This window comes from Macaca nemestrina, chromosome 13, assembly GCF_043159975.1.
Source record: "Macaca nemestrina isolate mMacNem1 chromosome 13, mMacNem.hap1, whole genome shotgun sequence".
In the NCBI taxonomy this organism is placed as follows: domain Eukaryota; kingdom Metazoa; phylum Chordata; class Mammalia; order Primates; family Cercopithecidae; genus Macaca; species Macaca nemestrina.
The window spans coordinates 9113032-9132932 of record NC_092137.1 but is presented as its reverse complement, the minus strand read 5'-3'; the positions used below and the strand labels follow the sequence as shown (position 1 = coordinate 9132932).

Genomic DNA, 19901 nt, shown 5'->3' with positions numbered 1-19901 from the left:
TACCTTTTGTGCAAACTGCTTGTGTGAAATAAAATTTTATCAGGTGATGGTCATCTGGATTGTACTTGAACACTTCTGCTGGTGCAGAGCTTGCTCCCTTCATTAGGGCAGCCAGTTTCATTTCTGGATAGTTGTAGTTGCTAGAGAGTTTGTCGTTTATGTGCTTGCAAACTTTCTGGAGTAACCCAGAAGTGGTCTGAATAAGCCCATTTCTTCGTGGTTACCTTTCAGAGAATTGGACGCTTCCTATTCTTTTTTCACATGACTGGCTTATGAACAACTGCGTATTTGTACATTAGGCCTCAGTAACCCTCAGTCTTCTGTGAAATCCATGGGCTCATGATTGAACATTTCTAGCTCTCCTGGGATGATACAGCCCCATATCTTGAAAGTTCACTTTCTAAGTTTTGTCCTCTCTAGAGTTTTGCAGTGTTGGTGTACTTATTTGAAGATATGTTTTTGTTGTTGTTTTTTTTGCCTCCATTATTTACTAAAATGTACTGAAAATAAAAATGACTAATTTATAATAAGCATGTTCTCATAAATTATCCTGTTGAGTCAATGATAGAACCCAGGAGGCATGCCCAGAATACCATTTCTTTAGACACAGTAGACTTATTTGACGTTAGCTGGCTGATAGTGTGTCAGGAGTGAGAAAGGAGCATAACTGAAGGACGCAGGTGGCATGCTGGAAATGTGTTACCTAAGATTGCACTGAGATAGGGGCTCATCAAACACATTTTTGGTCAAATGTCTTAATGATAGTGTTAAAATCAACGTTGAGTTAAAGCTGAATATCATCCACTCAAATCTCAAAGATTTCTTTGTCTTCAACTCCTGAAAATGATCAACAATGTCATCTAATCATTTCTGCAAACATTTGTTTCCCTCCGTAGATTCAAAACAATAAGAACTATCTTATTAAAACATTTTAAGACTTAATTTCAGGTTTGATTAGTGAGAACAATACATGTTTTAGATACTCCAGTTTTCTTTAACACTTTCCTTTTTTCTTCATATACTTTATGTATTTTATTGTGTATGATTCATTATGGATATTATTATGTATGAGTTTAGGATTTTTTTCTCCTTGCCATATTGAGATGTCAGAGCTAAATGTTCTCCTTTTAATTCATTCTCACAGGATGTGTAGAATTCACAGATAGAGCTTTTTCATGAAAAAGGCTGTTTTTCGTTACTTGAATGGAACTAAATAACTCAAAATCAAATACAGCTCCTAAGGGTTGTTTTGTTTAATGTTGGCACACTAAACAAGCTTGCAAATAACATATTGTGAAATAATCGAATCTCTTAATGACTTGTTTAAAAATTTGGCTCAAAGGATCTAATGTTCTAAAAGTTGTCATATAATGAAGCTTTCTCAATACTCACATTAACTTGTTTCCCTAGTCTCAGTTATAGTATTTTATTTTTGTAATAAATATTTAAACTGATACAATAGTAATATATAAATCATATAAAGTCATTTATTCTTTACACTCCAAGGTAACTGTAGAGTGTTTATACGTATTTGAAAGTTGATGTTCATATAGTAACAGTAAATATGAATGACATGCATTGTTTGTATTTTTGATGTTACTTTGCTGATCAGAAATGATGGTAGTTTAGGCTGTCAGATGGTCACTGACCTCCACCAATTTAAGGATGCTACAAATGACCAGCAAGCAGACATTAGGCCAAAACCCAAACCAAAGCAAAATAGCAGGGATTTGGGCGTAACCACGGATAAAGCCAAAGTTCAGTTCATCTGTACCTTAAAAAGGGAGATGAAATGAGGTACTTCATAATGTTTTTGCTGTTTGAGAGCTAATTCTTCTCTTATAACATGCAAATATATTTAACATTTTTGCTTTTCTAATTTCGTTTGCGTTTTCAGTAATGTGTTACATACCCTAGTAGGGAACTGAATTTAGTTTGTATGTTTCTCATCTGATTTAGAAAGTAATACATCTTTATCATATGAAACTTATAAAATAAAAAAAGTATGAATAGAAAATTTAAAAATCACCCATTACCCTTTAGTCCAGAGACAACTTTTGTTAATATATTTATATTAGAGTATGTGTGTATGTTGAAACAAAATTGGGCTTATACTGAACATAAAATTTTTGTAACCCAGCCACCACGTTGTGAGGAATCCCAGGTTATATAAAGATGCCTTGTGTAGGTGTTTGAACCTACAGGCCCAGCTGAAGTCCAGATGACAGCCAGCATCCACTGTCTGACATGTGAGTGAGCAAGCCTTTAGATAATTCCAGTCTCTTATGCCAAATAGAGAAACAATGAGGTATCCATGCTGAACCTTGCCCAAATTCCAGATTCTAGAGCAAAAGAAATGTGAGTGTTTTCAGCTGCCAAATTCAAGGGTACTTTTTAGGTCATCACCGTTTTCATTTGTCAATCATATATATTTTAAAAATTTTAATTGAATCTAACTTAAATATGGTGAAATGCATAGACGTTAATTGTGCAGTTTGACCAATTTTGACAAATATGTACACTTGTGTAACTCATATCCTGTGTAACCCTAGTAAAGGTGAACATGGTAGGCCAGAGTGAGCAAGGTGTAAGTGTTCGATGATGAGTGGAAAAGACCTGGGAGGACTTTGGTCATAATATAAATATGATAGGAAGCCATGAGATTTTTGAAAATATACTTTTAATTTTAGAATAGTTTTAAATTTGCAGAAAGTTGTGAAGATAGTACAGAGAGTTTCCACATACCCCATGTCCAGTTTTTCCTCTCGTTAACATGTTTCATTAGGATGGTCATTTGTCACAGCTGGTGAAACAATATTGATACATTATTGTTGACTAAACTCTATACGTTATTTGATAGATTTCTTTAGTTTTTACTTAACGTTAAGGTCTGTATTAGTTAGCTTTCATAACAAAAACCATAGACTGCGTGGATTAAACAACAGAAATTTATTTTCTCACAGATCCAGAGGCTGGAAGTCTGAGATCCAGGTGCCAGCACGGTTGGGTTCTGGTGAGGGCTCTCTTCCTGCCTTGCAGATGGCCACCCCTCCTGGTCTTTTCTAGATGTGTTCTTGGTGAAAGAGAGAGCAAGCCCTCTGTGTCTCTTTTTATAACGGCACTAATCCAGTCAGGCCAGGGTCCTACCTATCCTCACAACCTCATCTAATCCAAATTAACTTCCAAAGGCCCCATCTCCAAATGCATCACATTGGGAGTGAGGACTTCAACATATGAATTTTGGGGGGAAACAGACATTCAGTCTATAGAGTCCTTTTGTGTTCCTGGATCTTATGCAGGTTACTGTATTACCTTTTTCTTTCTTTTTTTTTTTTTTTTTTTTTTTTTTTAAGACAGAATCTCACCCTGTCGCCCCCAGCCTAGAGTACAGTCATGTGATCATGGCTCACCACAACCTTGACCTCTTGGGCTTAAGTGATCCTCCCACCTCAGCCTCCTGAGTAGCTGGGACTGCAGACTACGTGCGTCACGAGGCACGAATAATGTATTTTTTGTAGAGAGGGGATTTCACTTTGTCGCCCAGGCTGGACTCGCAAGACCTGCCTCAGCCTCCCAAAGTGCTGGGATTACATATGTGAGCCACCATGCCTGGCCCATATTACATTTAGTCATTGTGTCTCCGTAGCTTCCTCCAGACTGTGGCAGTTTCTCAGACTTTACTTTTTTTTGGTGACCTTGTCAGCTTTGAGGATTACTGGTCATGGATTTTGTAGAATCTCTCCAGTGGGATTTATCGAATGTTTTTCTCATGAGTCTGTGCTTATTGGTGTTTGAGAGGAAGACCACAAAGATGAAGTGTTGTCTTCATCACATCATTCCAGGCTATGTACTTTCAGTGTGACTGATCACTCTTGATGTTAATTTGATCACCTGGCTGAGGCAGTGTCTGTCAGATTTCTCCACTGTAAAGTTTCTCTTTTTACTCCCACTTTCCATATTGCACTCTTTGGAAGAAGCCATTCTGAGCAGCCTATGCATAGGGATAAACTGTGGATGCTTTGAATAGAGGAATTAGCTACTCTGGTTTACGTCTGAAGAAGCTCTCATTACTGTGTGGAGGGCAAGAGTTGAATCAGGGAGGGGAGTTGGCTTGTGATCACAGTAGTCTAGGCTTGGTGATGGTGGTTATGGTGGGTGTGGTGAAGAGTGGCCTCATTTGGGATATACTTGAAGGTAGAACTGATATGACTTACTGGTGGATTGAATGTGGTTATGAGAAAAAGAGAAGACTCAAGGATGACGCTTCCTAAGTTTTTGTCCTAAGCAGCTCAGACAGATAATTGTGGGGAGCTAGGGGAGAGGGTGGGGAGGACTGGAAGAGAAGTGGCTTTTGGAGCATGGGAAGCGGTGGATGTGAAAGGTTTTCCTTTGGGCTGTATTAAGTTTCAGATGCTTGTTAGACTTTGAGGTATAAACATGTAGACCATTGAAGATGTGAATCTGGAGTTCAGGTATAGATCAGGTCTCAATATTCTATTTGGGGGGTCACACATTTTGTCTTTAAAGAATTCCATGTATTTTCAGAATAAAAATTTAGTTTGATAGAATAAAGAGCTTGTGGTAATTCGACTCGAATTATGAAAAAAATTTAAATCAAACTTTTTTTCCCCCTGAAAGCATTGTGAAAAAAGGGTAAAATGTAGATGATTTTCAATCAGCATCAGTGTGACCTGTCTGTGTCTGACCTAAGTCTCAGCTAATATATCCAGTTGAGCAGTGGAAGATTAAGAATTTGATTTGCATGTCTTAAAGCCGTTGAGAAAAGGAATTAGACATTTTAGGTTTTTTTTTTTTTTTTTTTTCCCTAAGGAACTATATGCATATATTTTGAGCGTTACATTTTTTTTCTTAGAGGGAAACTAGTCAGGAGTGGGAGGCCTCTGAACAAGCTGCATTCTGTGTAGCCGCCAGCTTTTCTTTTTCTTTATCCAGGAGAATGCTGGCCTTCAGCGCCTCTTTCTGCTTCCCCTCGTTCAGACCAGTGGGGGCAACTGGCTTTCCTGTCTGACTCCTCCTGTTCTGGTAATGAAGATAGGGAGGCTGAAGGATTTATATTATTTGGCTCCCTGTTTAGAAGGTAGTTATGTAAAATTAAATAAAATTTGGCCAATACCACTTACAACTTTAAGTTGTTGTAGAAATTGATTCATTATTATTCACAAAAGATAATTTTAAGTTAATAATACTGGAAGAATTTATGGGTTTTTTTCTCTTCCCTTCCCTCCCCCCTAGTTCTTTATTTATTTTTAGAGGTTTTTGTACTAGTACATCCTCCCTTTTCTGGGGAGTTGATTTGAAAAATTAGATTTGCAAGAGAATGTATGCTTTTAGAGGATGATGAAAGCAACTTGCACTGCAACTTAAGGAAAAGCCTTTTCAGCTCCCTGCATGCCCTATCTAGACCCCATCCCAGAGAGGAATGACTTCTGGAATATTGTGTTAATCATTTCCTTGCCTTCTTCGTAATGTTAACCACAAATGTTTATATGTATGTGGTAATAAACATGAAATTTACCATCCTAACCATCTTTAAATGCACAGCTCAATAGTGATAAGTATATTCACAGTGTTGAGCAGTAGATCCCCAGAACTTTTTCATCTTGCAGAACTGAAATTGCATATTCATTAAGCAACTCCTTGTTTTCCCCACGTCCCAGCTCCTGGCCTTTTGTTTTTATGAAGTTGACTGTTCTAGATACTTAGTGTAAGTGGAAACCTATAGTGTTTGTCTTTTTGTGACTGGTTTAATTTCACATAGTATATGTTTTCAAGGTTCACTTATATTTTCACATAGGAGGTATGTTATGGGACCTCATAAAAGCCAGAATTTCCTTCCTTTTAAAAGCTTAATAACATTCTATTCATAGTTCTTAATTTCCATGTGATTGAAATTATAACATTTTATTCATGGTTTGTGATATTTTTGTACTTAGTTTAGGAAAATCTTCTGTATGCTGAGATCATAAAGATATCTTCCTATATTATCTTTTTAAGAAATAATTTTTATTTTAAAACAATATTAAACTCACAGAAAAGTTCCAAGTACAGTTTAGAGAACGTTTTCCTGAACCATTTGAGAGTAAGTTGCTGACTCGTTGCCCCATCACTTCTGAATACATTTGTGAGATTTTCTACAAAAAAGGACATTTTTCTGTGTAATCTCAAAATGACTATCAAAATTAGGAAATTAATACATTTCTATAATCAAGTCTTCAGATTTTAAGTTTTACCAGTTATCACATAAAGTCCTTTTTAGCAACAGCATCCAGTTTAGAATCACAGGTTGCATTTAGTTTGCGTGTCTCTTTAGTCTCCTTAAGTCTGGAACACTCCCTTTATTGAATTGAGAAGTATTCCTTCTTCTTCTGTTTTCTGGAAGGGATTGTGTAAAACTGGTATTAATTCTTTTTTAAACATTTGATAGAATTCTCCAGTAAAACCATCTGGGCCTAGAGATGTTTTTTTCTAGGAGATTTTAAATTCCAAAGTGTTTTGTTAACAGTTACAGGGCTGTTTAAATTATCTATTTCATATCGGGTGAGTTATAGTAGTTTGAGTATGGAATTGGTGCATTTCACCTAAGAAGTTTCCATTTTAGCTAATCTGTGTGCAGTTTTATTCTTCCTTACTTTATATAGATATATTTGTAATGAAAATACAATATGTATTTATGAAAATAAATATGTATTTTACATCTGTGTCATATACTTTTATATCTGTATCATATAATTTGGATCAAGCTCTGGATGCAGTCAGGACCTCAGTGGCAGGCCGTATTCTGCACAGATGGGAGTCTCAGTGACCTGTAAAGTCTGTGCCTTTACACACTTCAGAATTTGCTATGCGTGAGTCTTCTGACCGTGCAGATAGTTGTACTGTGGCTATTCTGTGCACACACCTCATTCTATTTCAATTTTTTTCCTTCAAAACAGTGTGATACAGTGAAAATCAGATTTGCTATGGTCCCTGCCCCCAGGTTGCTTAGAGTCTCTGAGGGGTTATGGAGAAGTAATTAGGAAATTGGGAATCAGAGTGGTTTGTGTTCTGATGAGGAAGGGACAGGTCCTTATGAGAACACAGAGAAGAGGTACATGTTTTATTCTCCTCTGCGTCTCTAGTACCGGGTACAGTACTTGGCACATAGTAGGTTCTCACTAAATCTTTGTTGAATGAATGAATAAACTCAGAGGTGGGTTGATTGCATGGTCACTTTTGGGGAGATCTTACGTCTGAGCTAAGTTAGTGATATCCACTGGAAGTAGATGGATAGAGGGAATTCTCCCAGGTGGGTGCAATAGTACGCAGTGTCATAGAAGCAAAGAAAGCTTAGCGATCTAAACAGTTGTCTAGAGGTGACTATTTGCAAGTGAGGAGTGGTTTCCAAAAGTGATTACAGACGGAGGACTAAGAAGAAGTTACTCTGACCAAAGTGTATATTGGACAAGGTTAGCGAAGAACTAAAATTGATTTTTATGGATTAGCATTTTTGGTTCTGGCTGTTGTTTACCATTGTTAAGTTTAGTTTCTAATATACCTTAAGAATAATGCTTCCCAAATGAATGAGAAATATTTTTTTGTGAAATGTGGTACAGCTTTCTCCAGGTCTTACCTAATCATCTTACTCAGACTGTCTTTGCTCGAAAACAAACCTTTCCTATGCTGTAAGTATGTCTGTGATAAATCATGAGTTCACTGCTCATACTGGTGGGTCATACATGAGCATTTTCATGTGCCAGGTACTGTATTGAGACCCTGCTGTGGGTTACCTCACTTAATCCGGACAGCAGCCTATCCGAGAGGAAACCAAACCTGGGTTCACTCCCACTTTACAGAAGTAACTAAGGTTTGGGGAAGTTAAGTGGTGTGTACCCAGCGTCACTTTGATAAGCCCACTACTCATGTTTGGATCTAAGTCTGTCTGTCTTCATTAACCATTGAGTTTTGTGTGCTCTTTCCAAGGTTTCATATGTCTTTTTATTAAATAAAAAAGACCTGGGATTTAGTTTTGGGTACAGATCTTTAGAAAGTTCATCAGTTAAATAGGGAAATAGTTTGTAATGAAGTAACATATTAGGACACCCCTAAAGCAAATTACAGAAACCCACTTCAGCTAGCCAACATGGCTGGATGCAGATAGTCCAGCAATAAACACTGTGTTCTTCGTCTCTGTCTTCCCTCTTTTTTTCTTTCCTATTTCCCCCTCCCTCCTTATCCCACTGCCCCACTCCCTCTCTCATCCTGCTTTTCTTTGAGTGTTGGCCCATTCCCTCCTGTCATAGAAGCAGCTCATTTGAAACCAGTTCCACTTGTGATCCTGGGAAGGGAGATCATCGTCTTCTCTGAGGCTCTGGCAGAAATGCCCTAGGGAAGACTCTTGTTCCTGGGGCCTGGGGCTGTGACAGGACTTTGTGAAACTACATGGAATGGGGCTGTTGGGGGTGACAGAATATCCTTATTTCATCTTAATAAGACATTCGATGGCTGAAAGCTATAATTATTATGTAAAGATAATGCACAGTATATTTTAATAGATTTATCAAGATATAATTCATGTACCATACAACTTGCCCATTTAAAGTGTACAATTCAATGGTTTTAATGTACTCAGCTGTGCACCTATCACTGCTGTCTAACCTGGAACATTTTCATCCCTAAAAGAAACCTTATACCATTAGCAGTCACTCCCCATTTCCCCAAACCCCTCAGCCCTAAGCAACCACTCGTCTACTTTCGGTCTCTATAGGTTTGCCAGTTTCGTGTAAGTGGAATCATACAATATGTGGTCTTTTGTGTCTGGCTTCCTTCATTATCATAATGTTTTCAAGGTTTATCTTTGCATATCAGTGTGCATTTCATATTGCTAAATAATATTTCATTATGTGGATATACCACATTTTATCCATCTGTTGATGGACATTTAGGGTGTTTTCACATTTTGGTTATTATGAATAATGCTGCTGTGAACATTTTTGTAGAAGTCTTTGTGCAGATTTAAGTTTTCAGTTCTCTCATATATATACCTAGGAGTGGAACTGCTGGATCATATGCTAACCGTGTCTCACATTTTGAGGAACTGTTTTCCAAAGTGGCTGTACCATTTTATATTCCCATCAGTGGTGTGTGAGAGTTCCAGTTTCTCCACATTTTTGTCAACGCTTACGATCTTTTTGATTGTAGGCCTCTTGGTGCATGTGAAGTGGTATGATTTATAATATTTTATGAAAAGGTTGTTTTGTTTTTTAAACACTTGCCTGTTTACTTGTTTTTTTTGGTTTGTTTGTTTTTTTGCCTTGTGTTGGAGCTCTCCCAGTTGTCTCCCTGAACCTTTTCCACCTCAGTCCAGGTGGCCAGGTAGGCAGACCATGTCACTCAAAGGATCAGAAGTGCATGTTTGCTTGTTTTTCTTTTTCTTTATAAACTTCATAATCTACAAGTACAGATAGGGATTATTCTTATTTTCATATTAAGAAACTATGGCGTAAAGAGGTTGTAAATGCCAGAGGTTATTTGGTCAGGGCTGAAACAAGGGTTTGTCGTTAGGGTTGATTGAGTGGTGTTGAGTTGCTTGCCTCAGATCTGCTGTTGTCCTCCTGCTGTGATGTGGTAGGTGCATTCCTGTGGCACACATTCCCACTGTGTTCACTGTGTTATATGTAGTTCCCACAACCTAGTTGCATCTCTACTGCTTTTTCCCCTAGAAATGTGAGGGCAAGAGTAATGTTTTAGGAATAATCTTTATTAAATTGTTCACAAACTTGACTACTTTAATTTTCATTAGTATAAATTACTTGCAGCACACCAGAACTGAACCATTTTTCTATGATTCACAATTGGTGCCTTTGACTACTTAGTTATGATGACCTTTATCGGCTGTGTAGGGCTATTTAACATTCACCTTGGGGTTGGTATAAAATGTGATATTCTGGCAGTCCATAGTCTGGGATGCACAGATGGTTTTCCATCTGTGGCTTTCTCCCTGGCCCTAAAGAGACTCTATTGTTAGGCGTATTAGTAGTGGAGTCTGCATTCCAGGACTCCATGTTGAGTCTTGTGTTGTCAGCACAACATGAAAGAATCTATGTTGATCACACCTTATGCAAGAATCTATGTTGATCTCTTGCCATCGATTTGCCACATGCCACTGTATAGTTTGGAAGTCAAAAACTTGTGATTTAGAATTGCTGTTCAGCTCATGCTTAATATTATAATGGCATCAAGCAGTAGCAAGAAGAGATTACACATATTGGCTGCACCCCCTAAATTTGTAATAATACAGTGATCTGCATAAGATAAAAGGAAACATGAGCTTGCAAGTATCTTAACACATACTTGTTAAGCTGATAATGGGCTGGGACTGCATGCTGGAGGACACAATAAACAAAACAGATAAAAATCCCTGTCCTTATAAAATGTACATCCCAGTGATTAATTTAATGATTTCCTAAAAGATCAATTCATCATATGTGACATTCAGGCAAAATAATCAATTGTGATTTCTTTTTGGTAGCAGTTTCTGGAAACTTTAAAATTCTAAAAAAGAAAAATAAGAAATTAAAAATGCCTAAATTGATTCATTTAGATAGTGTATTATGTAAGTGATTATTGGTTAAATATCCCAAAGACAAGATATCACAGATCCCAATCTATCCATTAAAAGTTAGTACCTTTTGTATTGACCCGATCCTTCTTGAAGAGTGTACTATTTTAGTGGGAAGCAGTATAATTTCAAAATCACATCATCATATCCATAAGTTGATAAGTTGATATTGTATCTAATGGAAATCTGATGATAATGAGGCAGGCCAGTAGAGGAGTTTTTTTTGTTTTATAGAAGCATAATTTGAAGATGTGTAAAATTAGCACTCTGGAAATTGATCTTTATTTTTAAGTATTAGGTAGTGTGCTGATGTTGTAAAAAAGGTTTGAGGAAAGCACATCTCACACATGAGTGTGGAAACCCAATCATCACACTTAGGAATTTAAAAAGGGTCAAAATAGATGTCCGCTCCCCCGCCCCTTTTTTTTTTTTAAGATGGGTGCTTTTTAAATTTTTATTTTACTTTAAGTTCTGGGATGCAAGTGTAGAATATGCAGGTTTGTTACATAGGTATATGTGTGCCATGGTAGTTTGCTGCACCTGTCAACCCGTCATTTAGGTTTTAGGCCCCAATGCATTAGCTATTTGTCCTAATGCTCTCTCTCCTCTCATTCCCCACCCCCTGACTGGCCCCAGTGTGTGTTGTTCCCCTCCCTGTGTCTATGTGTTCTCATTGCTCAACTCAGGCGGATGGATGCCTTTTACCCCGTAGTACCTGGGCACTTGGAGAGGAATGCTTTCAAGTTAAATTAGGAAAGGATCACAACTCTTATTTGGGCTAATGTTTCTGATGGTCATAGCAGGAATGAATGAGTGAATAGATAAATTTTATTAGCATAAATAAATGAATGAGTGAATAAATTTTATCTAATTTTTTTTAGATAAATTAGTAAATTTACTTATTATTATAAATAAGTAATTGTTTACAAGATAATTTTAGATGACGAAGAGTACTGTAAAGTCAGTAACATGGGGTCCATGACAAGTGATTGGGGATGCTGCTTTAGATTGTAAGGTCTGTGAAGCTTTGGAAGATGTTATGTGAGTTGTGAATGGTGAAACATCTGTGTGCACTCCAGGTGTGGTGGTGGGGAAGTGTCAACTTTGGGTTGGAAGTGAGTTGAGTGTGTTGGAGATGGTCAATATGTTGGAATATAGCCAGTGAGAGAAACTGTGTGAGATGAGGCTGGAGAGGTGGAAGGGGCCTTGGCCTTTTAGGGCAGAATAAGGAGTGGAGATTTTATTTTAATCATGGCAGTCTGTAGAGTGTTTTAGGTCTGGGGATTGGTGGCCTCATGTCTGTGGCTTCTGTGTAGGGACTGACTGGTAGAGGCAGGAGAGGAAATGGGGACCTTAAAGAGCTGTTGTCCAGACAAGAAGCCATCACAGTCGTGGAGACAGAGCCGAGCCCAGCTTTGTGATGTGCTTTGAAGACAGAGCTAAGAAACGTAAGTGTGGATTCCTTGTGGAAGGCAGGTGATGAGGAGTCAGGGGTTGATTGCTAGGTGTTGGTCGAAGTGTGATGGTGCAGTTACTGAGATGGGTCAACTTGGAGGAGAGGTTGGTGGTGAGGGGAATCAGCAGCTCCCTTTTGGCCACAATAAATTTTAGATACTTATTAAATATTCAAGTGAAGTGGTTTAATGGGCAGTCGAATAAATGTCTGAAGTTCAGCGGAGAGGTCAAAACTAAAATGACAGAGGATGGTGTCAGCAACATAGAGCTCACTTCAGAGCCATAGGACTGGACGAACTCCCCATTAGGGAGTGGGCTCTGCAGTTTACTTCCTTAAACTGAGAAAGTTGGACGTGATGGTCTTTAAGGTCCCTTTTTTTCCCCAAAAAAATTAGATATTCATCGAGTTCTAGGAGCCTTTGTAAGAAACTTGAAGTGATGAGAATGTTCTCTAAAATGCTCTAGCTTCTTTTAAGCCATGGAAAGGATGAATGGGGAAGAAATATAGACATTTCAGTATTCCACATCTGTATTCATTCCACAATTGCTTGTCCACAAAGTGTGATATGTAACTTCAATGAAATACCCTTCTGAGAGGGAAAGTAATATCAGTCACATTGCAAGGTTTTCAGTTGAACCCAGTGGTGGTCAATGTGAACTTGTTTTTGTTAGAAAAAATGTAAACAGCTTCATTGAGGTATAAGTGAAACCCAAGCTGTACATACTACAAGTGTAAAATTTGGTGTTTTGACATAGGTATCCACCCATAAGGCTGTCACCACAATAAAGATGATAGACATATCTGACACCCAACAGTTTCCTTGTGCCCTTCAGTACTGTCTCCCTTCTGCCTCTCCCTGGCCTCCATCCTCAGGCAACCACTGATAAACTTTTTGTCACTGTAGATTAGTTTGGGTTTTCTAGAAATTCATTTAAATAGAATTATGCAGTAGGCACTCTTCTCTTCTTCTGGCTTCTTTGACTCCACATAATTATTTTGAGATTCATCCATGCTGTTGTGTGTGTCAATAGTTCTTTCCTTTTTGTTGCTAAGTAAGTCATATCCTATTGCATGGCTATATCAGATTCACTTGTGCAGTCATTGTGAAGTTAGACTACTTTCTTTTTCCCTTCAGCAGGTCTTCTGATTTGCTGGTATTGTTTGTAACCACCTAAGAGGTTAAATGTGTAAATGTGCACACACACAGACACGCTCCGAACTTGCTTTATGGAAGGGCTTCCTTGTTCTTGTATTCATCCCCCTTCTTGCCATTCAGGGATGGTCTGCTTGGCTTTTCATTTGTCAGAGCAAGCTTGACAGTGTTTGGAGAGGAAGCAGGCCCATCCTTTCTGTGCATCTGTGTTCTGCGTGATGTTTTGGGATGTGTATGTTGTTGAGCCTTACTTATTTTTTATCTGGCTTGTATTTATTTCAGTAGGTCGCCTACTGAAGCTTCATAGTTTAACCCTTCCTTAGGCTTCATTGTTTAGCACTTGTGGATGCAGTTAATCTAGTACCTTTTAATTTCATAGGAAGTGTAAATAAATTCCTTCTCAGTTCATTGGAATTTTTTATAGTTGGTTAAGACAGAGATCAAAATGAGACAAGCACTCATTAGCCTGGTAGGTAGGTGCCTACCTTTAATCTCTGTGGTGCTTTGATTAAATCACTCGCTTTCTGCTTCTGTTTCAGTGCATTTGGAAAAACTCACTGCTTTTTGGTTTGTATGGATGATCTGAGAATATATTTAGGGATTTGTGAGTTAATCAACCTTTGGGAGTCTGGCTGTTTTTAACAACATCAGCTTTAGCGTGGAGTTTATGGATGTCTGGGCTGTAGATTGGCAGTTCTCTGTGCTGTTGTCTGGGGAGGAAGAGGAGAGGATGTTGTGTCTGATGTACAGGCTTGTCCTGGCAGAACAGGGCTTCTTGCTGGCTGAACCCAGTGTGTTTGGTGTAGGTGGGATTAGAATGGGCAGTGGCCATATAATTCAGGAGATAAGAAATAGCCTTAAGAGAGGCATGCCAAATAAATCTCTCTACTTTGTGTTCTCATGATGCTGTTTCTCTGCCTAACATAAGACTTAGTGGCCATCATTTTTTTTGTATTGTTCATTTAATTGTCTTCTTTTACTGGCCTGTAAGTTTTGTGAGTACAAGGAAAACCATGGTTGTGTTGTTCATCCATTGTACGTATACAAGAAGTGTTTACAGAATGTTGTTAGAATGTGTCCTTATGCTTCTTGTATTTATTTTACATTTGTGGTTATAAAGTTTCTAGTTGTAGCAATTAATGTTAAGAGTTTTAAGCCCTTTAGGAAAGATGGAAGATAAATATGAGCTGTTTTATTAGTCTGCTCTCCTTGATTTTAAGCAAACTCTCGAGGCATGATTCTGGCCCCCACCCCCTCACCCCCATTTTCCTTTCAGTGAATGAAAGGCACAGATGGAGCCAGGCCTTCCACTCAGGGATTGGTAGGAATGCATAGATGAATACAGTTTGTTCCGAAGCCATCAGAAGCTCACAATCAAAAAGGAAAGTCAGACTCATAGGCCAGTAAGTTACAGTTTAATATAAACACATACAGAAATTACTTTAAAAGTATTTTGGGATCCCAAAAAGTATGAATAAAGGTTCTACTTTCTAGGTTCAAGAGGTGGGTAGAAGTGACCCCATTAAGTAAAACAGGAGATCCAGGAGGAAACGAGGCAGATTTGGCAAGATGGTGACATTGGTCAGGTACAAGTACAGTAAATAATTCAGTTTTGGGATGTTCTCAGTTTGAATTTTGTGCAGTGTTGTTCTTTTTAGGTAATCTGTAGATTTTTGTGTTGGTTTATAAAAAGCGCTTTCCCCAGTTGGTAGCTTTGAATTCGTCTTCGTTATTTGTGAGGAGGCTATACTTTTTGGATTAGATATTCCCCGTTACCTTACCACAGTTGGCTCTAAGTAGTTGAGCCAACTGTCTGCTTACGTTATGCTTGGTAAAAGTGTTTTTTCTATGACAGTGACCTAGAAATGTTTGAAAATGCTTGCATCCTTTAGGGTGTGGTTGCCATTGCATAAAATGTACTGGGATGAAACTGGCAGATTCAGTATAGGGAGATGAGGTAATTACTATCTTAAATGCTGGTGCTCAGTTTCTTGTTGAGAAATTTGAAAACAAGCATGTATTTCTTAAAAAATCATCTATTTGGGAGTAGATAATAAATGCCCATGTTGCAAAATATCAAGGGAGATGGGTACGTAATGAAAAATAACTCTCCCTTTTACCCCATCCTCTGGATTCCCAGGTGCCTTTCCCCTTCTGTGTGTCTCATGTACATGGCAAAGTCCACAGGCGAAAAGCAAGTATCTTTGTTGTATCCCTTTTTAAGAGTGAGGAAGACTTTCCCAATAATCCCTAGCCATATTTCTCATTGAACAAAATTGCAGCACAGTTACAGTCCCAGAATTAGTTGTTGGTGATGATTGGTTGAGACCAGTGACTATTCGTCCCGTGAGACTAGGGAAGAGTCTAGCTTTTCTTAAAACACATGGCTGCCTGATCTGGTTACTGAACAAAATCTGGTTTCTCTTAGCAGGGAAAAAGATTACTGCTATGGGGTATCTAAAAGATCATTACATCTTAGTGCTTTGTACTTGGTACAGGGCTGCCTCATTCTTTGTAATGGCTAGAGAACATTCATTCCATTCACTTCATGTACATGCTTTAGCAGTCTCTGTCTTTTCCAATTTTTCTATTATCACCATGCTGCAGTACATGTTTATAAATGTAAATACATCATCTTCCCTATTTCCAAAGTGTTCCCTATTAACATTATATCAGTATATATTAAATACTTCCACCAACAGTGTTCAGTGTGCCTGTTTCCTTATACACTTGACAGTGCAGAGTACTGCTGAAGTCCATCTGATAGGTGAAAATGTTATTTTACTCTTATTTTAATTTCTGTTTCTCTTATTATAGGGTTTGGGCATCTTTTCTTATGAATGAATCATTTGTGAATCTTTTTCTGAGACCTGACTATGCCTGTGCCCTGCCTACTTTTCTATTAGGTGGTTACTGTGTTTATTATTGACATGTAGGAGCTTTAGATAGATTAAAGAAATCAGCTCTTGGTGATATGACTTATGTTACGGCTTTTAAGTTTGTTGTTTGTCCTTTGACTTTGCTTATGGTGTTTTGCCATGAAGGAATTTTTTATATTTATGTGATGAAATTGTATCTATTTTTTTATTGCTTCCAAAGTTTGTGTTATACTCAAAATATTTCAGATATTACCTTTATCATATTCTGAATACCCAGTATGCGTTTGGATCTATCACTGGAATTCTAGTTATGTTTCACTGATCTGTCTGTTCATCTGTTCATCTGTTCATCATTCTAGGTTTTAAAAAATGTGTTCTAGTCTCTGAAAGGAAAGTCATAAATTTTCTGGCTATCTCACATGATTATATTTCTTTTTTTTTCTTTTTTTTTTTTTTTTTTGAGACGGAGTCTCGCTCTGTCGCCCAGGCTGGAGTGCAGTGGCCAGATCTCAGCTCACTGCAAGCTCCGCCTCCCGGGTTCCCGCCATTCTCCTGCCTCAGCCTCCCGAGTAGCTGGGACCACAGGCGCCGCCACCTCGCCCGGCTAATTTTTTGTGTTTTTAGTAGAGACGGGGTTTCGCCGTGTTAGCCAGGATGGTCTCGATCTCCTGACCTTGTGATCCGCCCGTCTCGGCCTCCCAAAGTGCTGGGATTACAGGCTTGAGCCACTGCGCCCAGCCGATTATATTTCTATATTAGTTTTAAAATCAAGTTTTCTTTTTTTAAAATCCTATTGACATTTTTATTGTATGGACTTAATGATTAACATAGAGAGAAAGTAACATCTTTATGATTCTGAGTCTTCTCATCCAAGAAAGTTTTGCGTTTCCATTTATTCGAGTGAAGCTCTTTGAGCAGGGTATCTCCTTTGGACAGTTATGTGAACCTCTGTTTCATTAGAGCCATTACGTATTTTTTGTGTCTATTTATTACAGTACATGGTGTTACTATTAATAATAAGGTTTAACAAAAAACTAAAAGTCAGTATCTGTGTAACCACCCTGGGCAAAAAGTAGAAATACTCAGCCCACAAAAGCCCCTTGTTGTCTGTCACTATTATAACCCGTTCTCTCCCTTCATAGATAAACACTTTAGTGACTTCAGTGATAGTCATTTTCATGTTCTTCTTTATAGTTTTATCAATTATGTAGGCGTTCCCAGACAATATGGTTTATTGCTTGCTGTTTGGAACTTTTTGTGAAATACATTTGTATATTGTATATATTCCTCTGAATTGACTTGAGATGTATGGTTTCTTCTAGAAGTTAGTTTCTTCATCTTCATTGTTTTGTGTAATTTCCCATTGTACAGATAAACCAGAATGTATGTAGCCATTTTGCTGTTAAAGGTTTTATTTTTCCTTAGCATTTGGCTATTATGAAGAACATTGTATTGAAAATTCTTGTATATGCCTCTCCTAGTCCCCATGTTAAACACATGGGTATTGAGTGCTCTGTCATGGATAGGACTATTTTCAATCCTGTAAGAAAATACTGAATTTTTTTTCTAAAGCACTTGTTGACCATGTATGAGAAATCCCATTGCTCTACATTGTATTTGGTATTGTGAGACTAAACTTTTGGCAATCTGGTAGGTGTATAATGGTGTCTTATTTGGCTTTGTTTTATCTCATAAAGATGTAAAAAAAATGGTTCTTTCCTTTGCCTTTGGGCCCTGTCATCTCTACTTAACTTTGAAGTTGGTTTGTCGCTGCGAGGTTGGTTGATGAGGACACTTACTTTCCAAACATAGCTGCACATAAGTTTTGCCTGGGAAATTAAAAAAAAATTCAAGGTCCCATTTCAAACTGGGGAATAAAAAGTTATGGAGCTAGAATCCAAGAATCTGTTTCTAACTAGCTGTCAGATGATTACTACACAGCTAAACTTCCACAGATAAGATCCCAGCACAGGGTCCTTGAAACTGAAGGTTGTTCTGTCTGTCTGTACTGTGTCTTCCTAGTCTGGTGAGTGTTTGGCATTTAAAACACACCTCAATTTGGAATAGCCACATATAATTGCTCATAGCCACATGGGGCCAGTGACTGTTATATTGAACAATGCAGATCTATTCAGTAAACTGCTCAGCAATAAGTGTATAGTTTGATATGCATTTTGAACTTTGATATACACTTTGATCTTTCCCATCAGGTTGTATACTTCACGCCTCCCCATGCCCCTTTCTATCAATGCAGGGTCTCACAAAGACTGGCTGTTCGCCTTGGGAGGGACTGGTTAAGAATATGTTACCGAAAATCCATTTATATTATTTTTAAAAATTAGAACATATTTTGTATTCCATCAGTAGAGATGTGGATGTAACAATTGATTTTTGGGGGCTGTTTTTATTGATTCGTTGAAGATTGTAATCACTTTGCACTATCTTAAAATTTAAGGTTTTTTTACTCCAAAATTATTATAGGTTAATTTTTGGCTTAGTGTAGAATGCTTAATTCTGATGTGGAGGTAATTAACAAGCTTTTGTTGGGCACGTGTGACAGTTGATGGGCATGTGGCTAGTGGCTATCATATTGAACGGTGCAGATCTTTTCAGAAAATCGCTCAGTTACATGTAAGTGTATGGTTTGATATGCATTTTAAATACCCCAGAAACTCCTTTCTCGTGTTCTAGTAAGAGGGAGGAAATTTAAAGCATGTAAAGCTGGAGAAAATATACAATCTATTGTGGAGACAGAATGTAAATTTGTGAATAACATTTTTATATTTTTTAACCACACATTAATTAAAGTGTAAGCACCCTTAGTAAAAATTTAAAGATGATAAGATCAGGTTCAACTTTGGAACTAAAAGGAAAAAAGCGTAAGATGGAGGAGATCACAGAGGTTGAGGTCCTACATCTGCCATACTTGCTGTTTCCTTTTAAAGTAGAGGTAACACTGGTCTCACATGAGCATTGAGGATAGCTTAGGTTTCCTGAAATGTAATAACATTTGTTATACAGAAATGGAAAATGTTAGCACTGGGAGCACTAAGGTATTTGGTTTAAGCAGGAAATAGGTATAGATAAATGTTTTAATGCCATAAGTGGGAAATTCAGAATTCCTGGTTTCTCTTAATTCAATGATATAACTACACTTGAACTGTTCTGTTTTTTTAAAAAACTAACCCAAAAAGTACATTGATGCGTGTCCATGTATTCATGTAATACAGTTGTATGTATACTGCAAAAATAAAAAGCTAAAGAGCTCGCAGACCATAATGGAAATCACTATTGGAAAAGACACCATAAAAAAAGATACAAGACTAAGCCATAGACTGACAGAGATGCTATTTGCAAAAGGTCAGTTTCAGATATATAAATAATTCTTTTTAAAGAAATCAATGAGAAAAAGACAAGCTGATAGAATAATGGGCAAAGGCTCTAAAGGGAAAACTAAATGTCCAGTAGACATAAGAAAAATATTCATCCGGGCTAGTAATCGGGAGAAATACACATTTAAAAAATAGAGAAATAATGTTTTACATTTATTAGCTTGGCAAAAATTAGTAGTCTTGACAGTACCAACTGTTGTCAAGAATGTGGAGCAGTGGAACTCACATTGCTGATAAATACTTAATTAGGAGAGCAATTTAGCAATACTTAGTCAAGTGGATGTTGCTTGACTTGGAGGTTCTACTCTGGGTATTAACATAATGAAATACAATACACAAGGTGAGTAAATAAGGTAGAGCCATGTGTATCAACATAGATAAATGTCAGCAATGTAATACTAAG

At 37.6% G+C, this 19901-nt stretch overlaps 1 protein-coding gene and 1 non-coding gene across 7 annotated transcripts in view; one reads left to right on the top strand and one right to left on the bottom strand.

The window, feature by feature from the left end:
* The window catches only part of LOC105486520 (membrane bound glycerophospholipid O-acyltransferase 2), a 146476-nt gene that overhangs the window by 13765 nt on the left and 112810 nt on the right, over nt 1–19901 (top strand). Inside the window, exons 1-2 of one of the 6 annotated variants that reach the window (XM_071076195.1) lie at nt 2160–2249; nt 2964–3013. The exons of 4 other annotated variants lie outside the window; for them this stretch is intronic. In XM_071076195.1, the coding sequence (XP_070932296.1) occupies nt 2222–2249; nt 2964–3013 (78 nt within the window). In that variant the 5' untranslated portion in view covers nt 2160–2221. Of the gene's footprint in view, nt 1–2153; nt 2250–2963; nt 3014–19901 lie in introns of those variants that run through there. One more of the 6 variants, XM_011749423.3, reaches the window with a different exon arrangement.
* On the bottom strand, nt 10911–11011 carry LOC112427528 (small nucleolar RNA U13). The gene has a single exon (XR_003019138.2). It is a non-coding gene; the product is annotated as a small nucleolar RNA U13 (small nucleolar RNA).